Source organism: Vanessa tameamea, chromosome 21 (genome assembly GCF_037043105.1).
Source record: "Vanessa tameamea isolate UH-Manoa-2023 chromosome 21, ilVanTame1 primary haplotype, whole genome shotgun sequence".
Lineage (NCBI taxonomy): Eukaryota > Metazoa > Arthropoda > Insecta > Lepidoptera > Nymphalidae > Vanessa > Vanessa tameamea.
Window position 1 is genome coordinate 5,729,854 of NC_087329.1, and position 19,699 is coordinate 5,749,552.

The following is a 19,699-nucleotide window of genomic DNA, read 5'->3' on the forward strand; positions in this document are numbered from 1 at the left end:
AAATTAAAACTACAGTTTATGCTTCCAAACTAGAAGGTAATTAACAAAGATTGCGTCCTTACGGTATCACCTAATTATATTTATACATAAGACAACCAGTTTTTCTCAAAAATGGCTTTATTTAAAACATTTGTATAGTATAATGTTTTATTATTCAATACTCGTACCTCTACTAACATGTGTTCTTGAAATATATTTTATGTCACTTTAATCAGTTTTCATTTGCAATACATTCAAATTTTACGTCAATAACATAACTGAAATCACTATAGAACACAGAATATAAATTAATTGATATATCTTATAAAAATATAGTATACCAAATTAACTCGGTCCTTATTTTGTATTTGAATAAAATATGATTATATTTTATATATTTTTTTCTATGTAACAAACATTCGATTTTATGTTTTGATAGTATTATTTAAATTAAATACTTTAATGCATAATAATAAACACTAAATAAATTAATGGATCTAGCAAAGGATTTCGGAATCGGAAAGGTTTACTGGAACTTCAGATAAATTCCTGGTTACAAAGAATTCACTTTTTATTAATTTTTCTATGTTCAGTTACAATTTTGCGATTTTTTTTTATCTGCCACGTAATTTATGACATTACACAATATCTAATAAAGTAGAAATCCATTAACGTGGAAATTTAATTTATTAATGACACCATAATTACATCACTTAAATTATGTTTCATTATTACTCATTCAATGATTAATTTTCAAGACTTAACAAATTAAACAATAATAAAAAGACAATCCATTACAACAGAGAATTATTTAAAATCTCATATTGCCAAACTGTTAAAAAAATTATTATGTTTGCATCACCCAAGTGACAACATTACAAACAAAAGAAACGATTTACTTAAAGAGTTGAATTTTGAAATATATTATGCAAGCTAAGTTTATCATACACACAAGCCCGGACAATACGTGAAGTCATCAACGAAAACTAGCAATTTTAATACAACGCGTAGACCGAATGGAGTGCAGGCGCTCCGCCCAAAAACGAGCGTTGTCGCGCGCGATACAAGCGATACTCAATAAAGCTAATAAAATAGATATACGATAGAAATGATTTACAACCTCACAACCTAACAAAATCTTTCTGGTTCATTTACAATAACTCTGCACTTTTGTCGTGGGGAGGGTAAATACATAGTGTACTGTGGCGGGCGTCTGGACGATACATATACACACAGGAGAGGGTGCGGAGGGGAGGGCGGGGGCGAGGGAGGGGGGATTTACTCGCCCGCCAGCTCCTTGAGCCGTTCCTCTCGCGGCCGCGCGCCTCCGAATATTGACGAGGCCTGGCTGGTCGAAGCTAATGAGTTAACGGGCTCCTTAACCGTTCGCGGCTCCAGTTTCAGCTTTGGTCTTCCAGACGTATCTGGAGAATAAAATTACAAATTTTATTTTATTGATAGAACATGCATAGTCAAACCCTTTAATAACTAGTACAGATCATCTCTAGCAAATCATAAAAACAAATCGAGAATGTAAACGCAAATGATGATCGACCGAATTTAGGCCCGGAATGTTTGGATGGCGATTTGAATTCGATTTACAGAATTAGACAAGGTCCAAGGCCTGTGAGGCTCGCAGTAAAAAAATAATTCATCGCTATCGTTCAATCAAAATGGCACGGTTTAACGTTTGGGGCTTCAGCCGCCACTGACCCGGTCTGGCGGCGGGCATGTCGTCGAAGTTCCGGCGCGGCGGCGGCGCGCGCGCGGGCGGCGCCGGCCCGGCGCGGCCCATGCGGCTCCACTCGCCGCTGCGCGACTCCTCGGACGCGCCCCGCGCCGCGCGGTCGCCGCTCCACCGCTCGCCGCGGTCGTTCCACCGCTCGCCGCTCGAGCCCCCGCCTCGCTCACGTTCTGCCGCATCTCGAATATTGTTATTATTAATTGCAAAACTTTCATTGTTATACTTCATTTTATAATCATTTGGAAGGCCAATACTGATTACATTAGATTTACGCGTTGACATAACTATGTCAACATAAGCGGCTTTTTAAGGAGTTTATATAAAAAAATCTAAAAATAAGATAATATGTTAATGGAGCTGACAAACAAATATTAGTAGCTGTTATAACAATACCACACAAGAAATATACTAGACATACATTTTTTTATTAAAACCCTTTAATTTATGGGAAATAATGATAATTCATCTTAAAAATATATATTTTATTACAGATATGAGAATCAGCTTGGAACCATGTTATGAAGCTGTCTACAAATCAGTATAACTTAAATTCAGGATAACCTTCAAACAGGAGCCTTTTGACCAACATGAGTTATGTATTTTATTTTATAACTACTTTTTATTAGTAACATAATAATAACTAAAACAATCAGGTTATTAGCAACACACACCAATAAGCAAGAATATATTTAAAATTTAAAGAATCTATGTAAAGTTAAGTTAGCAAGCTGAATAAAATCACATATTCAAACTTACAATCATGCATACAACACAATACACAAGAGGCACATATTTACAAAAAAAAAAATAGTAAAACTTTTTACGATGATAAAATATTATATACCAATACAACAAACGTCAAAACAGTTTGTACTCATGGCAAAAAAAATATTGAGATCAGAACCATTTATTCACTACATGTAAGGTAAAATATTAAATATTTTCATAAACCTTTCAAATATTAAACATTTGATATAGCAGATGTATATCTAGTATATATGATGATGTCTGGTCATAGTTGACATTAACAATATATACCGTAATTAAATATTTGTACTAGCGCTAACAGTATGTATTTTTATTAGTGCGAAACATATAAAACCACACATATTTAATTTTGTATATACGACGTGTATCTATGCTAATTTCTTTGCTATTCGAAACGTTTAAATTTAATACTATCGATTACGTAGTTTACGCGTCAGGAGACGATTATGATCAGGTGAAGGTCATCGAAGCTACAAACAAATATTGCGATCGAACCATTTAGATGTAGTGATTCAATTTTAATTACCAACAAAGAAAAAAAACAGTACATATACTAAAACAAATATATAAATAGACAAGATATATATATTCTAAGTAAGTTTATAGTTCAATGAAAAAAAAAACCGCGTGGAATTAGTATTCGCTGTTTTTATGCAAGGAATAATTTTAATTTAATTTAAATTAATTATCTGTATTGTATTATAAGTACTGGATATCTTGCCAGTTATTCAGAATACTCCATATTCCGTTGATTGTAACTGTTGGTTTTTTTATTGTAATCTTAGATTTAAAATATGAATCGAAATCCCTTGTAAAACCTTAAATAAAATATACTTATTTGATTTTATTATATTAAATCAAAACTTATACTATACTATGATTTGATTGATATACAAGATACGATTTTTTTGCTACTATTGACATTGATTTTTTCGCGTTATTTTTTATGTACTTGCTTGTATTAGAAATAAAGTGTGTGCTAGATTTATTGCATCAGAAACCTTACACATATAAATCAAAGTTGCAAAAAAATTCAACAACGAATTTTTATTTAAAAAAAAAAATGCTTTTGAAAGTCCTTTGGTAACATTTCAAAAGCTTCTGACATAATTATGTATTTATCGTGTCTACGTATACAGATAATAAATAATTTTATAATAACGCCAAAAAATGAAGTGTAAAAATAAATCAAGCATGCAAAATTAGTATATGTGATTAAAACACTAATTATGATGATAGTATTAATATTATGATATGTGATAGATGAAAGAAAAGACGAGACTTGTTTTTTTACTTAATTTTATACGATACCTACTACACTAACTGTTAGAAGAAGCCAGCACTTGGGCTGGAGTTCAGTCCCGCCAGTCACTTTACAGGATTCAATATTTTATCTTGTGTAGAAATAACAATAGTGTACTTTGTTAATCTGGTTCTTACACAATAGATATTTGTATGGCTTGTTTAAAGAGTATGTCTAAATACTATAGTTTTTAATTTTGAAAAAATAAATTTATATGTTAAATAATGGAGATGATTGTGCCAATAAAGTATTCTATAAAAGTATTGGTGAATAATTATTTTAAAATATAATGAAATATGTATATATAAAAATCCAGTTTCACAATTCTATATAAACTATAAGATGCTGTAACTAAGAATACCAGACGAAAAAAAGGTTACATGTACTAAAGTAGATTAAAACACCAATATTAAAAAAATAATAGTCTCCACTTCTGTTTAAACACTAAAAATAAAATATGTAAACGAAAACTAGAACAAGTCCCAATCTTTTCCATGTTAGCAATGTTACCATGTGTGAACCCGCCACCACCCTGGGTCCTCGGCGCACGGCGCTCGGCGGCGTCGAAGTGCTCGTACGTACCGCGCCCCTCCCGCCGAAAGCCGCCACCGCCGCCGCCGCCGCCGCCACCACCTGCACCGCCGCCGCCGCCGCCACCGCCACCCCCGCGCCCTTCGCGCCCTTCACGCGGCCCGTCACGTCCCCCATCGCGTCGGCCGCGGTCAAACCCGCCCCCTCTGTGAGAATAAAATTTGCTCTTTTGTTATATTTGCATTGATTTTTAATAATATCGAAAACTTTTCTTTTAAAATATTGAGCAAGATTAAATAACCAGGCAATGCGTCGAATTTCTTAACTCTGATTAAATGATTTAAAGCGAGTTACACACATTTCAACAATCACATAGTATACCATATAGTATGTTGTATATATTAAGGGAACTAAGATGTAGTATAAAACTATAAATGCTGTATAATATTACTACACTTTGATATGACGAAATATAAACAATTCCGGAAATCCTTGATGGTATGCTAATATTTGATACATTTGCAATTATAACATTTTGATGTCATTAACAGTAAGCACTTAAAAATGTATGCGCTAAATATTATAAGAAGAGCTTAATTTGAGAATAGAAAATTCATATAGAGCTCTGACAGATCCATCATTATAATAACTATAGTTTGGTCACATGTAACAAAGTTTTGACAGTGTTCCATTTTACAATTCAATCAAATAATAATAATAATCATCCTCTTTTAATGTTCATTCAGAGATGGCTATTTCAAGTTAAGAATACAATAATATATTCCAAATGCTATAAAGTATGCTAAAGTGTGTTATTTAAAAATATTGGTCAGTACAAGGAACAATAGGGTCACATTCACAATTCCACACCTCAATGCTCTTTATTATTTATTTGAAGATGAAATAGTAATGCATGCAAGTAAATAATTTACACTGAAGCAAATGTTTTTTTTAACCCCTATAAACATCAGTTTAGACTATGCTATAATTATAACTAATTAAACCCAAATATACTTTAATATATATTATAGAAAATATATTAGTAGTTGGTTTCTAATATCTCATTTACAGAAAATAGCTGTTTACTTCAGAAGTATAATTACTTCAGTGTTATAATTAAATCAAAATTTTATCCTTCAACCATCATATACTTTATAAGTTATTCAATTTATAAGATAGAATGAGCCGAACAAAATATCCGAATGTATTTAAAAAAATGTTTTTTTTTGTCAAAAATATATATAATGATCTTAAATTCTCACCTGTCACTTCTTTTGTCTTCGGCAACATCAATTTTGACAAATTTACCATCTACGTTGAGAGATCCGTTCATTTCGATTGCCTTGACCAAATCTTCTAAATATTCAAATTCCACATAGCAGAAGCCTTTGAATTTGTCCGTTTCTTTATCCATAACCAGCCTTACATTTTTAATTGCCAGGTCCTGACACAAAAAAAAGATTAAAAAATTTAGTATTAACATTTTTTACATTTTAATTGGAACATTTATGAAACATCATAAATAAACAAAAAAACCCTTTTTAGAGGATTCAGTATATTAGAAAGTTTACTTCTCTACAGACAGACACATAGACAAAGGTTTAAACTTAGAAACTACTGACTAATTGCAAAAGGATTTTAAAATGTAAAGGGTTCTAATTAGGATTCAGCTGTTAGTCATTCCTAATAACAATAAGATAAATTTAATTTGACCAGAAATATTTTTATCAGTGTCGATGTTATATATTCTTAACATTACTCTTAAAGTTAAGTAATGCTTATGTTATAAAATTACTATTTTTAGATATGAATCTCATTGATTCTAGGCTGGCCTTGAACTATTTGTCACTAGAAATGCTTTTAAAATATCATGTTCTAGCACTATTATAAGTATATTTCGGCTTTCACAAGACTTATTGTATAATAAGACATTGTAACTATAACAATAAGTTGATTTAGTAAATTAACCTTTGAATATGTTTATGAGAAATTTTAAGACATTTTACCCTTTTCACTTATAAAATTCATATTAGAGTTTTCATAGAGGTTTATTTTGATAAAAATAAATAACACAATGAATAATATTAAGGGTTTAAGATTTGTAACGAAGTAAGTACTGTGTAATTATAGACATTTAAAAATGACTTTCAGATTTTTTTTTAATACTTTTATATTTATGTAATACATATATTTTACCACAATAATTTAAATGCTTCTTAAATTGTACAAGTAGTAGACTAACTAAATTACAAAAAATATTGGATTCATTTATCTGGCTGGCAACCATGATAATATTAAAAAATATAAATTAATTTTTGCACATAATTTTTAAAGGTTTACAGTTTTATAAGACTAATTATATGATTAATAATCTAGAGTGACATAATCATTGCTCAAGGCATAAATATGAATGCAAACATGATAACAGTTTTCATTAGCTTGCAAAAAGTGTTATGGGGTTAAATGTGAATAATTAATTTTGGACACTATTATGATTATTTAAGAATACGTAAAAAAGTCGCGACATAATTAATTAATATTTGAGTAGAATACTTACAGGAAAGATTCTGTTCATGTCGCCTTGGATGATACCCGAGGGTAAATTTCCGACATAAGCTTTATAGGGAGGCTCTGTCGGGAGCTGGCGGCCTCCCACTGTTCTCCTACCGCCTCCATAGTCCCTGCACACAGTCATGATAACCATGGAATATTATAACCTACAAATACACATTTCACTCACTTTTTATATTAATGATTTCCTCGATAGCCACAAAAAGTCGTAGAAACTTTGACAAATTAATTTAGAAGCGCACGCTTTGTTAAAATACCACTTTCATTCAATGTTATCGCACTGTCAGAAAATCGAAAATTACAGGAAATATCGCGGAACTGTTTTTGTGAATAATATAATATATGAACATAATGACCATTAGTACTTCTGGATAGTAAATTTAACAAGTAATATTGTATTTTATCAATCATACCTTAGATTACCATCGTCAAAACCACTGCGACCTGCCATGTTTAGAAACATGGAATACTAAATGCGCGCGCATCAGGTTCTAGAAGCGGTCTCCGTATTATGTTGTATTATACGATTTATTGTTAAATTGTTTATAAATTCTTGCTAATAATATTAAAATGGAATTATTTTATTATTTCTTCAAAATTATTTAAATTACATATTTAATAATAATTAAAGTTTAACTAAAATTATAAAAAAAAATACATGTACAAATTTCAATAAATATTTACGTTTGGAATAAAACTCTTAATTAATGAATGGGTATTATTTGTTTTTCAATATGTATTCTTCATAAATATTCTATATTGTTTTCATAATTTGGGGATATTTTAATATTAAATATGATATATACATATTTTAATAAATAAACGTTTTGATAGAAAATACAGATTCATTACTGTTTTATTTTTATTTTACATAAAATAAACATCCATTATCGGTTATTATGTGATCCACAAGATATTTTTCTAACTTTCTTTCAAAGTAGAATTGATGTTTTGATTTTTATTATCGATGTATGTACACGAGTGAACATCCATGAAAATGGACATCCCTAGAACTATTTACTTCTGTCATTTATAATTATTAATTTGACAGTGACAACTATCAAATGATTACTGCGTCTTGTGTCTCGTGTTGATAGAACTTGCACCCATGTGGGTTTCGAGTAATTTTTTGATTAAGTTTATATCAAAATTTAAAATAAAATGAAGGACGAAAGTGTTGTTGAAAAAACTCAAAAAGAGATAACTGCGTCTTTATTAGATGCATTTGATTTACTTAAATCTACAAAAGATGACGTTAAAGTTTTAGGCGGCATAAAAATAATTACGCGACTCGCTGAAAATAAGGTTAGAGTTAATTTTAACTATTCAATAACCACGTTTTTACTTATTTTAATAAAGTTAACGTATTTATTAGTATAACTCATTCGCTTATTTAATAAATAGAGTTATTGCCATTTATATAATGATGTTTAATTTATTTACTTTGTCACTTTAACTATAATTTTGTTTTTATAATAATAAATATCATACCTGTTTTTATCTTTAAAGATAAATTTTAAATAAGATAGGCATAATTTTAATTTATTTTCAGAATGAAAAAGATATACAGTATGTCTTGAAACGGTTAGTAAGAAGTATGGGTGCAAATATCATTGATATGCGACTGGGTTATTGTGCTACACTTGTTAGCTTGATACATCAATTTGAAGAGATAAATGTACAACAATTATTGGACTTAGTGAAAAAAGAACTACATGCCAATGGCTCATCAAAGAGTGTATGTATTCATATTTTCGCAAGTATTGTTATCATTAAATCACTTAAAGAAAATATATTAAGCAAAAATAATTTTTCCAAAGTGACAAATTAATTTCAAACAGCTTCAATATTTCCTTAATTAATTTACATAGCATTTTGTAATAAAGTATTGTAATATTAATGTATGTTGATGTGTGATCCTTGATTATTTATAAAACTTTTTGTTCCATTTTATGTTATTCTTTTTTACTATTTTGATATGAGGGATATATTGCAGGAAGTCGGAGATGTGGCCCTAGGGCAGATATTAGTATGTGGAGCTTTGTTTAGATCTGGTTTGATGTTGAAAAGTACACCAGAAGAACAAAAAGAAATATTACAACTTCTTCAAGTAGCTGGTAATAAAAAATCATACCTTTCGACTACGGCATCTATCATCTTACTAGAGTTCGTTGATAAGGTTTGTTTATTGTTAAGCTTATTTTTTATCAAACCCAGTAAAGCTATGTAATATTACGTAAATTTCTAACTCTAAGGCACCCCTCCATCTTAGGTATAAATTATAGCAAGGTACACAAATAACAAAGAACTAAAGTATAAAATATCATGTTTCTGTTTATTTTTTACAAGATTTAATAATAATAACTCTTTTCAGCTTGATGAAGACCAATTTTCATCAATTGTATGGACAAATATCAAACAGGATTACAAAAAAGATATTAAGGAGCATACTTTGGACTCTTTATATTTTCTTCTAGTAATAAGTAAGAAGTTTCCTGAGAAAGTAAAACTCAGGAAGTTAATTGGGATGCCAGAAATATTACATGAGGATAATATTTCTGATATTTGTGAAAAAATAATGGTATGTCTTTGGTACTACAATTTTTTTTTTTTAAATAGTTGTCTTGATGCTTCATATTTTGGTACCACCATATAACTGTGTGGTGGTGTGAGTAACTACTATTATCTTGTACCTAGATTTTAACAGTATTAGCTGAAGTAGCTTGATTAGTTTACTCACTTTTTAATTTTATTTCCATTTCTACAGACTGGAGTTGATTTAAACTCAATAAACCATCCTATTTACAAAGAGATTGCAACACAAATATCCAAATCATCACATTTGATGTCATTCTGGAATAAAATTGATAGTCATCTTGTAAAACATAATAGAAACCGAGAGCTGGTATCATTAAATATATTGAATATTATTTTACTCAACATTCAAGACAATGTGGCCATGATACCTGACTTGATTACTGACAATTTTTTCAAATTATTTATGGATTGGTTTAAAGGCTTGCAAACAGCGAGCAAAATAAGAAACAAGAGGGACAATGAGGATGATCATAAGATAGTGATTAAGAAAGAGAAAGAAGTGCTGACATCTCTTTCCAAAGCATTAAAACTGCCAGGTGTTGATAGTAACTTAAGAGTTGCAACATTAAAGAAACTCTTATTCGGTCCTGGTGAAATAAATTTTACCGAAATCACAGGTTCGACAGTTATAAAATCGACGATAGCTGATTTGGACATAGATGGCTTAAAGAAATTAGCTGGATTATTAAAAAAAGTTCTCATGAATACTTCCAAAAAATTTATTAAAGAAAATGTTGAAAGGAACTGGTATAACAATGAAAGGGTTAAAGCTGCTGAAATTATATCTTTTATCGTTAGCCATGATGCAATGAAACAAGATACTGCTTTTAAAATTAATCATATGCAACTGTTGATGTGCTTTGGATTTTTCAAAATTAGCGGTGATCAGAATATTGCTGTCAGTAGTGAATTAGCAGGTATACAACAATTATATCAATTATTGTCCATTCTTAAATAATATAACTCTTTATAGTAAAAGTACTAATTCAAATGATTTTATTTCAGGTTCTATAAAGACATGCTTTTACAGATGTTTCACATCTCGTTTTTCCAATGTTGATGATTTAGTTTTAGTTTTATCATCGCTTACCACATTCACCTCAAACATTATGAACAAAGAACAAGTCCGTGAAAAACTGGAAAAACAATTTTCAAAAGAAAATATAGAGTGTTGGGAAATGCTTACAGGTATATGTAAGAAAATTGAGCAAAATGATGCCAAATCAAAAATTGATAAAGTTTTTCTAATATTACTATATCAACTTGGATTGTTTTTATTTTCTGAACCATCACATGTAAATATTGCACGAAGCTCAATAACAGAGTTAAAAAGTTGTTATGAACACTATAAAAAAGGAAAGAAGAAAAAAACAGGTAAAAATAAAGAAACCATAGATGAGGATGAACCAGAGTGGATGGAAGTGTTAATTGAAGTTCTCTTATCTATATTGTCAATTGAATCTAGTGTTCTCCGATCTGTTGTCCAATGTGTCTTTAGACTTCTTTGGGAAGATTTAACACCTACTTCAATGAACCAAATAATTTCTGTTTTGGATCCAGAAAGTGAAGCTAACCCACTTAGACATGATAGTGAATCAGAAGATGAAGAAGGTGATGATGAAAATTCAGACGAATCTGACAAAGAGAGTAATGACGAGAATAAAGATACCAATGAAACTGACATGAGTGATGGTAGTGATATAGAAGAAGAAGATGAGGAGATGAAAATACCTGATCAGTTACGTCTAGCAGTTCAAAAAGCATTAGGAACAGCAGCTGCTCCTGACACAGACGCCGAAAGCATAGATGCAGATATGATAAGTGAGGGCGAAGGAAAAAAATTGGACGAAGCTTTAGCTGAAGCATTTAAACAATTCCATCAGGGTAAAAATATTAAAACCAAAAAAGACCGCAAAAACAAAAAAGCATTATCTGATTTTAGAATCAGAGTGTTAGATCTTATAGACATTTATCTAGAGAAAGATCCTGCTATGGATATTTGTCTAGGCATGATTGCACCACTTTCAAGGTGCCTTGAATTTTGTATGCAGGATAATCAATTTAAAGAATTAGAAAATAGGGTTAGAAAAACTATCAAAAATTTTCCAAAAATTAAAAAGTTTTCTACTGCACATGACATTTCAGTTGAAATATTGGGTGACTTTTTAAAATCCATTATAGAAAAAGGCGACAGGTCTCATTTTATGTATCAAGCACTTGGTGATATTATAACATATTTTTCTATATTCATTATTCATTGTTCTCAAAAAATTCCCATTAAAGCTTCGAAATCATCTAAGAAACAAAATGGAAAATCACCAATTATTGAAATATTCGAAGAAGCAGTAGAAAATTACTTCCAAAACCGTAATTGCCTGCTGCCAATAATTTTCTTCCATAATGTTTTACAAACAGAATGGGACGGAAAATATAATTTATTGCCGATTATCATTAAAAATATATTTAATGTGAACGTGCGCCAATTTCGTCGCAATGAAGGCTTAAATCTGGTAATTGGTTTTTACCAGGCATTAAATAGATTGAAACCAACGTCAGAGCAAATAACTACTCAAATTAATAAAATAGAAAAATCTTTTAACAGTACTTTTTCCGAATCAATAAAATCTGAAAACAAAATAGAAGTTACATCTAATTTTGTAGCAACCTTAAAAAAATTGATCAACATAATGCGCATGTTTCATGAAAACTGCAAAATTCCATCAAATACAAATTTTAAAACATTGTTAGATGATTTGGGATCATTAAAGGGGATTGTTAAAAATCCAAACAAAAACGAAACAACTAAAAAACAAAATGGAGTCAAAAAAACAAAAAAAAATAAGAAGAATAAAAGAAAGAGGGAACAAAGTAATGGTGACCACCATCAATCAGAACCAGAGGCAAAGAAGACAAAAGATTCTTCAGATATAGAATAATTCTATAATAATTAAACTATATCGTAATAAAACATACTTTTATATATATTATTTTTATTTAAAAAAATGCCATTACTAGCAATTTAAAAACGTAGTAATAGACAAAATTTTGTTCGAACGCTTTCGAAATAAACCGCCGCACCAAAACTAATTATAAAAAAATATTTTGGTATAATTGTTATTCGCTCAATTTCTACAAAAATTCAGCAAAATATACTTATCTTTTATTCAGTCGGTATGTGGTCACCACCGCCCATAGACAATGGTGCTGTAAGAAATATTAACCATCCCTTACATCGCCAATGTGACATCAATCTTGGGAACTAAGATTTTATGTCCCTTGTGCCTGTAGTTACATTGGCTCACTCGCCCTTCAAGCCGGAACACAATAATACTGAGTACTGTTGTTTGGCGGTAGAATATCTGATGAAGGGGTGGTACCTACTCAGACAAGCTTGCACAAAGCCCTTCTACCTATTCAACGTAGTAGAAAATTTGTACAAGTTCGAGTTCTGTTAACGGTATAATATAATTAATAGTTAATTGGGAAGAACAAAATCTTATAATACAATAATTATATGACGGAGTTTATAAACCGAAGTTATTTAAACTGAACAGAATTTGAAATTCTTCCTTCCATGAAATTCCAACATTTAAAATAATTAATCTCTTCGCAAAATCATTCGATGATAATGATCTTTTAAAAGATTGACAAGGCCCATATTTTTAAATATCAGTGACTTTCCGATAGGTCACAATATCTTTTTTTCAATTAAAATAATTATTATACTATGTATACCTACTGATTTATGGCAATAAATAATCACTTTAATGATCACAACTTAATTTTTTTCTTTTATTATTTTTTATTTTCTTCTAATATATTTTTTTATCTTTTGGAAACATTTATTTGTATTTGTCAAATTATGGCAACACCCATGTACCGGAAACAAGCACAGCTCATATGTTTCACAACCTGCACAAATTCAGCCAGCCATCTTTTGTGGAAAAATCATTTGTTTCGTGTCGTCAGGGTAAATTTCATAATTGTAATTAATGTCAGAGCCACAGTCTTCGCTTTTATTAAAAAAGCAACTAGCAGGTATGTGTAATATAAGATTATTTTTATCACAATTTTGAAAATGGTTAAAGTGAGAGCGTTAGGCGACATATCTATTCGTGCAATCATTGACCTTAGCGAGATGAATTTAGGGTATTTTTGCAGTTTTCGAAGCTTATTAATTTTTAATAAACATTTGTCTATATGTACGTTTCGGGTTTTTACGTATAAAGTGATAAATAAGCGCAAATAAAATCAATATTTGCCGCAGTGACAGGCACTGGTAGCCAAAGACAAATAATAATGAGGCATTTCAGTTTGAACTTGGCAAAGTTTCACATTACGTTTATAAAATGTATACGATTTAAATAAAAATATTTGAGAAGATGAGTCATTCTGTGCTTTTCTTTCAGAACTGAACAAAAATCCAGTAGAAGGTTTTTCTGCTGGGTTGATAGATGACAATGACATTTACAGATGGGAGGTCCTTATTATTGGCCCTCCAGACACATTATAGTAAGTTTTTAAATAAAAACATAAAAATCATGATTTGCAGACATTAAAAAGAAAACACGTATTTTATTACATTACATATTTACTGTAACTAGGTCATCAAAAACTACCTCAACATTGCAGTATCTTTTAAAACTAAGTAAATGAAACAAGTTATTAGTTGTATACATACTTGAAAAAAGACCTTTTGATAAATGCACATTATGCAACCACAGCATTCAAATTCCAGCATACATGTATAGATTATAGGTAAAATAAGATATTAATAAGTAAAACATTTAATGTGGTATTATTTTTATATCCTGTTGTTATATTTTACAGTGAAGGTGGATTCTTTAAGGCACATTTACATTTTCCAAAAGAATACCCTTTGAGACCACCTAGGATGAAGTTTGTCACAGAAATTTGGCATCCAAATAGTGAGTAATAATCAAATTTTAATTTTATAATTACCAAACATTATTTTATATAAGACTAATAGTATTTTATTTGTAGAGTGTGATAGTTGATATCAGGTGGTAACTGAAGAGAAAGTTAACATGATACTGGATGTATTTTCTGTGATCATAATCATTTTGCTTAATAAATCTATATATGATGATAACTTTACAAGTATTATTAATTATAAAATAATATACAATATAAGACAATATTAGTCAATAGTTAGTAGTATGTTAAGTTTTTAAACATTTGATTATATATAATATTATCAAAAACATTTCAACAAATAGAATAACAATAATAATGGTATAATTTGTTTTTTATATTGTGTTAATATATCTCTGTTTATAGATAAAATCAACTAATACTTTCCTTAATAATGTAAAAATATTTTATTATACTTTATAAATTTGTTAAGTTTTAATTGGCTATCGTTTGGTGTTATATTTAATGCCTCTCACAATTCCAGTTGAAAAGAATGGTGATGTATGCATATCAATACTGCATGAGCCAGGTGATGACAAGTGGGGCTATGAAAAAGCCTCTGAGAGATGGCTGCCCGTCCACACAGTGGAAACTATTCTCATAAGTGTTATTTCTATGTTGGCTGATCCAAATGACGAGAGTCCTGCTAATGTTGATGCAGCTGTAAGTATTTCTTTTGAAAAAAATATTGAATTAATAACTAATCAAAATAAACATAATACTGTTTTATTCGAAATAGAACAAAACTGTTAAGGAGAATAAAAGTTTCATGTGTATATTTCTTACATCATTTTGTGTTTTGGTTTACTCTTAATTCAACAGTTTTATTAGATTGGTGGACATAACATCAGTTTAGTTTTAAAACAAAACAAAAGTTTAGATATTCATTAATGTCTTGCTTAATTATGTAATAATTTTAATTGTAATTAAGATATTGTGATAAGAACACTTTGGTTTAATATAAAAACATTTAAAGTTTTTTTTTATAGCTTTCATTATTTCAATTGGAGATATGAAACTAAGCAGAGTTAAAGAGGGCTTTATCTCAAATAATAATTAATATATTATATAAAATGTATAATACACTATTAATAATATCATTATTAATTTTTATAACAATTATCTAATTAGTTTGAAAACAATAAGAAATAATAAAAAAACTCCAGTGATAAGTACTTAAAGGTTTGTCAAGAACACATTGAATCACTTTTTTATAAAGTATGTATGAATTATTATTTAGTTATCATTTATATTATCAATAGTGATCATTACATTTTAAACCATGTGATTTTTTTTATTCATATTCATAAAAATATCAATGTATGTGTACATTTATTAAATGGAATGAACTGTTTTAACTATTAAGTTTTTTGATACACTATTGTTTTCTTAAAAAACTTGAACAAATTTTCATAAATAATCTGTTAACAGCAGGTATATATGTATGTTTATTGTACTCAAATTCATGTTATTTGTATCCACAGAAAGAATGGAGAGAGAGGTATTCGGATTTCAAAAAGAAAGTTGCCAGATGTGTTAGGAAAAGTCAAGAAGATTGTTTTTAGGATGGAGAGAAATTTTACAACAGAGTCGTGTTGAAAAAGGGCCATGTGACACCATTAAGACACATATTATGTATTTAACATTAGGTTGCACACTAGCTGGCGTCAAACCAAACTGATAGTAGTAGCTGTGTGCTCATTCTCATTCTTTTTACAGAAGGAATGGAGAGAATCATATTCGGAGTTTAAAAGAAAAGTAGCGCAGTGTGTAAGAAAGAGCCAGGAGGATTGTTCTTAAATAACAGTGCCCTTTTTCATTTATTTATTTGGATAGTGAGTGTTGGGTGAAACAGTTTGGGCATCTTTGCAACTGCAGAGAATCGCCATGATATAGTGCAAGCCCCACCATCTGGGCCAGAGACAATATTGAAATTGATTTAAAATAAATAATTATTGTAATTAAATGGTATCGCTGCCGTATTTTATAAATAATAAATTAAAGGTAGAACTTGAGGTCTTTTTCATCTTTTTTAAGACATGTTAGCTAGCTATTGTTATGATAATTAAATGGTGTATGATATTTTTTTTTCTACAGAAAACGAATCTGCATTAAAGATTACTTTGTCGATCTCTTTATACTAAAACCAAATTGTTACAGTAATTTAATTATTTCTCTTAGTAAAAATGATTTGTAAACATAACTGTCACATCAATCGCAAAAATTTGTAAAAAAGTTTTTGTAAAATTGTTAGTTACCATAGTTTATGTAATAATTCATTTATAATGTTAATTTGGAGATCAGTTTCTGGAAAATATTTTGTGTTGCTAGTAGTAAAATTAAAACCAATTATATCAATGAATAAATGCGAATTTTGTAAAATTATCTTTTTATAACGGTACCTTGCCCATATTCTGCACTTAAGCATATGAAGCACAGATATGTTATGATGTTATAATAATATATAAGCTATTTTATATATTTAAAATTTTAAACTTATTTTTGCAGCGTAACCATTGCTTCGAGTATTTGAATTGAATTAATATTAAACCATGTAATGTTATGACAACAATAAATGGGTGATTGATAAATATGTGGCATAATATGGTTTCATCACTAATGAAAACTTCCCATGAAAATCCACTTATTCACTTGCCTAATTGTTACTTTAGTTTTAACTATTGCCATGGAAGTAGATAAAATATTATATCTTCAATAATACCAATGGTTCCTTTATAGATTGGAATTATTAACCATAAAATTAAATGTTGTATTAATCAATTGAAAATATTTATAATTATGCCCTGAAATATTGATTTGTGAAGTGTGTACATTATTTACTTGTATGTATATTTTTACTATAAAATCATAATGCAGTGAAAAGGTTATTTCATTTTTATTATTTTATTAGTTTAACACTTATTAGTAATAACAGTTAAATTATTAAAGTTCTGTATTTACACATTTGCTTAGTGAACTTAGTCACTATCAGAATTCTCAGCTAGCACTACTCCTTGTATACTTCTTGGATCAAAAGTGCTTTCAAAGCATCTTTTAAATACAGATTTTATTTTAATCCGAGATGTTGGAGAGGCAGGAATATCATCACAGTCCATATTTCGCTCAACAAAATGTGCCTGGCTAACATTTTGTCCTTTTTCTGTGCATACATCTTCTGGTACTTCAATATCATTAAATAAATGTGAATCATCTTCTAAACATTTTCTTATTTCTACATCCATATGGGGTTTCTTCTTTGCGGATCTTTCATGAGAACTAAAATTTTCTTTTCGTTTCTTATCTATTTGAGAGCTAGCTTGTGTTGAAGCCTGTGTTGCCACATCTGGTTTTGATGTTGCTAGCACAAAATGTGCTTCGAAAGTACTTCCATTATGTACAATAAAAACTGCAGGCTTTCCGGTCACTTCAAAGTGCAGTTGGAGAGGTAGGCTTAAAGCTTCTGCAAATGCTAACAATGCTCGGAACTCTTTGAGAGTAAATGTGATTATTGTTTCAGTTCCTATCATGTAACTATCAAATTCAGATGGTTTGATATTTATCTGAGTTCTGATTATTTTACATAAATCCAAATTAGAATCAATGTAGTTACGCATTAAGAGGGATTGAGACGATACCTCCAATGTTACCTGGTCATCTGAATTTTGAAAATTACTAAGAGCTTCAGTAAGCATTCTTTGGGAAGATGTTATCCTAAAATAAGATTTTCAATTATGGATGGGTATTAAAAAATGGTCTACTAGTTATAGAACATATTTGAGTCTAATATTTTTTACGTACAATTCTATAAATAATATTTTAGAAAAAAAAAATATAATCACCTGTTAGGCACAAGATCTTTGGTGTAAATTGCTTGCATAGCTTTACAGTCTAATGTGGACACATAATGTGTTTTAACTATGCCATGCTTGCATTTTAGTTGGAATATTAATTTACATGATACTGGATCAAGTTTTATTTCAAGATTTTCAACTTGTTTATCCATATGTGTAGGAGATTTAAAGGTATTTAATGCAGATTTCATAGATATTTTGCATTTTAGACCTTCATTTTCATCAGTTGAATAAAAGTTGTAGTTAAAATAAGAAAAAAAATTCTTATTAAATTTTACCATAGCATAGGCACTTTCAGCAGCATTAAGAGTCCTTAAAAGTATACAATCGGACAAAGATTCCAAATATAATTCGTCCCCGAATCTTGCTAAGGCATGTATCGTTCTACCTAGAACTTAAAAAACTTTTTATAGATCAGTCCAGAAGTCGCAAAAAACAATAATATATAGTAAAATAAACAACCTTTAACGTTGGGCCCTGGTATATGACATTTCATTTTTACTGAGAATTGAGTCCTTTTATTACATAAATATTTTAAATAATATTATTTAATTTCTCATGTTTAAACTATTACAGTTTGTTTTGAAGTAATACATTTTTGACATATTCTGACAACTAAGCTCTAAGTACGTCGGTACTAGAGCCTCAGCTGACGTCTGACCTGCCCGCTGTTGTGCTGTTCTACAAATGTATAGTGCTTCGTCTTCCATGTTCTAAAAACCGACTTGAATCGATTACGATATTTATGATAATGTTATCGTAGAGCGTAAGTTATTTTAATTAATCTGTATAAAAATTGACTACATAAATCGACAACTAAAACAGAATCGTTGTTATATCAATTGAAACAAAATATATGTTTAAAACATGCATATTATAGTAAGAAAAGCCGAGAATATCAACTTACTTGGCCGGAAAAAAACAATATTTTTTTCAATGGATCAATGGTACATTTTACTTCTTTTGTGTATTTAACGAAATTAAATATCTAATTACAAAAAAGATACGGATTCCCCCCTCTCCCCTACTAAGTATGCAATCGATAATTTTATAAAGCAAATGTTAATAAAATCGGTTATTCGGTTTTGTTTTAAACTTTGACATACTACAAATAACCGTTGATGCATGTAGTATGTACATGTAGACTATGACATACTATGTACTCAGTCTCAAACGTCAAAATATATGAGAACTTTGAGAAACCTTAACTTATATTCACATTCATTCGTGAAATAAAAAGTAATTTTAATTTTTAGTATAATAATAGTATAGTATATAATATAGAACTTAGTATCTCTAACTTTTAATGAGTTAATTAATAAGCCTCAATTGTGACTAACGTCTTTGTATAAATGATTGCGACTTTTAATATTATTAATAATATAGTGCAAGTGTGACTTGTAACAAGTAATATGAACA

At 29.6% G+C, this 19,699-nt stretch overlaps 4 protein-coding genes across 7 annotated transcripts; 2 read left to right on the plus strand and 2 right to left on the minus strand.

The window, feature by feature from the left end:
* Positions 1-532: 532 nt before the first annotated feature.
* On the minus strand, positions 533-7,458 carry LOC113395551 (eukaryotic translation initiation factor 4H-like). Of its 3 annotated transcripts, none has more exons than XM_026633161.2 (6): positions 7,310-7,458; positions 6,883-7,006; positions 5,588-5,769; positions 4,377-4,531; positions 1,693-1,893; positions 533-1,403 (listed from the first exon to the last, which is right to left on the minus strand). In XM_026633161.2, exons 1-6 carry the CDS (start codon positions 7,357-7,359, stop codon positions 1,258-1,260), a joined length of 858 nt encoding a protein of 285 aa, XP_026488946.1. In that variant the 5' UTR covers positions 7,360-7,458; the 3' UTR covers positions 533-1,257. The 3 variants fall into 3 exon arrangements, with proteins under 3 accessions (XP_026488946.1, XP_026488945.1, XP_026488943.1); XM_026633160.2 differs by having other exon boundaries at positions 1,693-1,902; XM_026633158.2 differs by having other exon boundaries at positions 1,693-1,902; positions 4,305-4,531.
* A 495-nt stretch (positions 7,459-7,953) lies between these two features.
* On the plus strand, positions 7,954-12,474 carry LOC113395518 (myb-binding protein 1A-like protein). Its single transcript, XM_026633113.2, has 6 exons — positions 7,954-8,201; positions 8,449-8,634; positions 8,893-9,075; positions 9,271-9,477; positions 9,664-10,411; positions 10,500-12,474. The coding sequence occupies exons 1-6, from the start codon at positions 8,058-8,060 to the stop codon at positions 12,428-12,430; spliced, it is 3,399 nt and encodes a 1,132-aa protein (XP_026488898.2). The 5' UTR covers positions 7,954-8,057; the 3' UTR covers positions 12,431-12,474.
* An 890-nt stretch (positions 12,475-13,364) lies between these two features.
* On the plus strand, positions 13,365-17,312 carry LOC113395540 (ubiquitin-conjugating enzyme E2 G1). 2 transcript variants are annotated; one of them, XM_026633139.2, is made up of 5 exons: positions 13,365-13,532; positions 13,904-14,006; positions 14,325-14,422; positions 14,914-15,092; positions 15,914-17,312. In XM_026633139.2, the coding sequence occupies exons 1-5, from the start codon at positions 13,487-13,489 to the stop codon at positions 15,992-15,994; spliced, it is 507 nt and encodes a 168-aa protein (XP_026488924.1). In that variant the 5' UTR covers positions 13,365-13,486; the 3' UTR covers positions 15,995-17,312. The 2 variants fall into 2 exon arrangements, with proteins under 2 accessions (XP_026488924.1, XP_026488925.1); XM_026633140.2 differs by having other exon boundaries at positions 16,149-17,312.
* Positions 17,310-18,903, minus strand: LOC113395539 (cell cycle checkpoint control protein RAD9A). The gene is made up of 3 exons (XM_026633138.2): positions 18,743-18,903; positions 18,269-18,674; positions 17,310-18,140 (listed from the first exon to the last, which is right to left on the minus strand). Exons 1-3 carry the CDS (start codon positions 18,774-18,776, stop codon positions 17,408-17,410), a joined length of 1,173 nt encoding a protein of 390 aa, XP_026488923.2. The 5' UTR covers positions 18,777-18,903; the 3' UTR covers positions 17,310-17,407.
* Positions 18,904-19,699: the final 796 nt, after the last annotated feature.

Excerpts from the sequence above, each read along its gene's own strand:
- LOC113395518 (XM_026633113.2), top strand. The coding sequence starts at position 8,058 with ATGAAGGACGAAAGTGTTGTTGAAAAAACTCAAAAAGAGATAACTGCG. Across the intron at positions 8,635-8,892 it reads CCAATGGCTCATCAAAGAGT|GAAGTCGGAGATGTGGCCCT; the intron begins GTATGTATTCAT and ends GATATATTGCAG. Across the intron at positions 9,478-9,663 it reads ATATTTGTGAAAAAATAATG|ACTGGAGTTGATTTAAACTC; the intron begins GTATGTCTTTGG and ends CCATTTCTACAG.
- LOC113395539 (XM_026633138.2), bottom strand. The coding sequence starts at position 18,776 with ATGAAATGTCATATACCAGGGCCCAACGTTAAAG. Across the intron at positions 18,675-18,742 it reads ACCAGGGCCCAACGTTAAAG|TTCTAGGTAGAACGATACAT; the intron begins GTTGTTTATTTT and ends AAGTTTTTTAAG. Across the intron at positions 18,141-18,268 it reads AAAGATCTTGTGCCTAACAG|GATAACATCTTCCCAAAGAA; the intron begins GTGATTATATTT and ends ATCTTATTTTAG.
- LOC113395540 (XM_026633139.2), top strand. The coding sequence starts at position 13,487 with ATGTCAGAGCCACAGTCTTCGCTTTTATTAAAAAAGCAACTAGCAG. Across the intron at positions 13,533-13,903 it reads ATTAAAAAAGCAACTAGCAG|AACTGAACAAAAATCCAGTA; the intron begins GTATGTGTAATA and ends CTTTTCTTTCAG. Across the intron at positions 15,093-15,913 it reads CTGCTAATGTTGATGCAGCT|AAAGAATGGAGAGAGAGGTA; the intron begins GTAAGTATTTCT and ends TTGTATCCACAG.
- LOC113395551 (XM_026633158.2), bottom strand. The coding sequence starts at position 7,359 with ATGTTTCTAAACATGGCAGGTCGCAGTGGTTTTGACGATGGTAATCTA. Across the intron at positions 5,770-6,882 it reads ACATGAACAGAATCTTTCCT|GACCTGGCAATTAAAAATGT; the intron begins GTAAGTATTCTA and ends TTTTTGTGTCAG. Across the intron at positions 1,404-1,692 it reads CATGCCCGCCGCCAGACCGG|ATACGTCTGGAAGACCAAAG; the intron begins GTCAGTGGCGGC and ends TTTATTCTCCAG.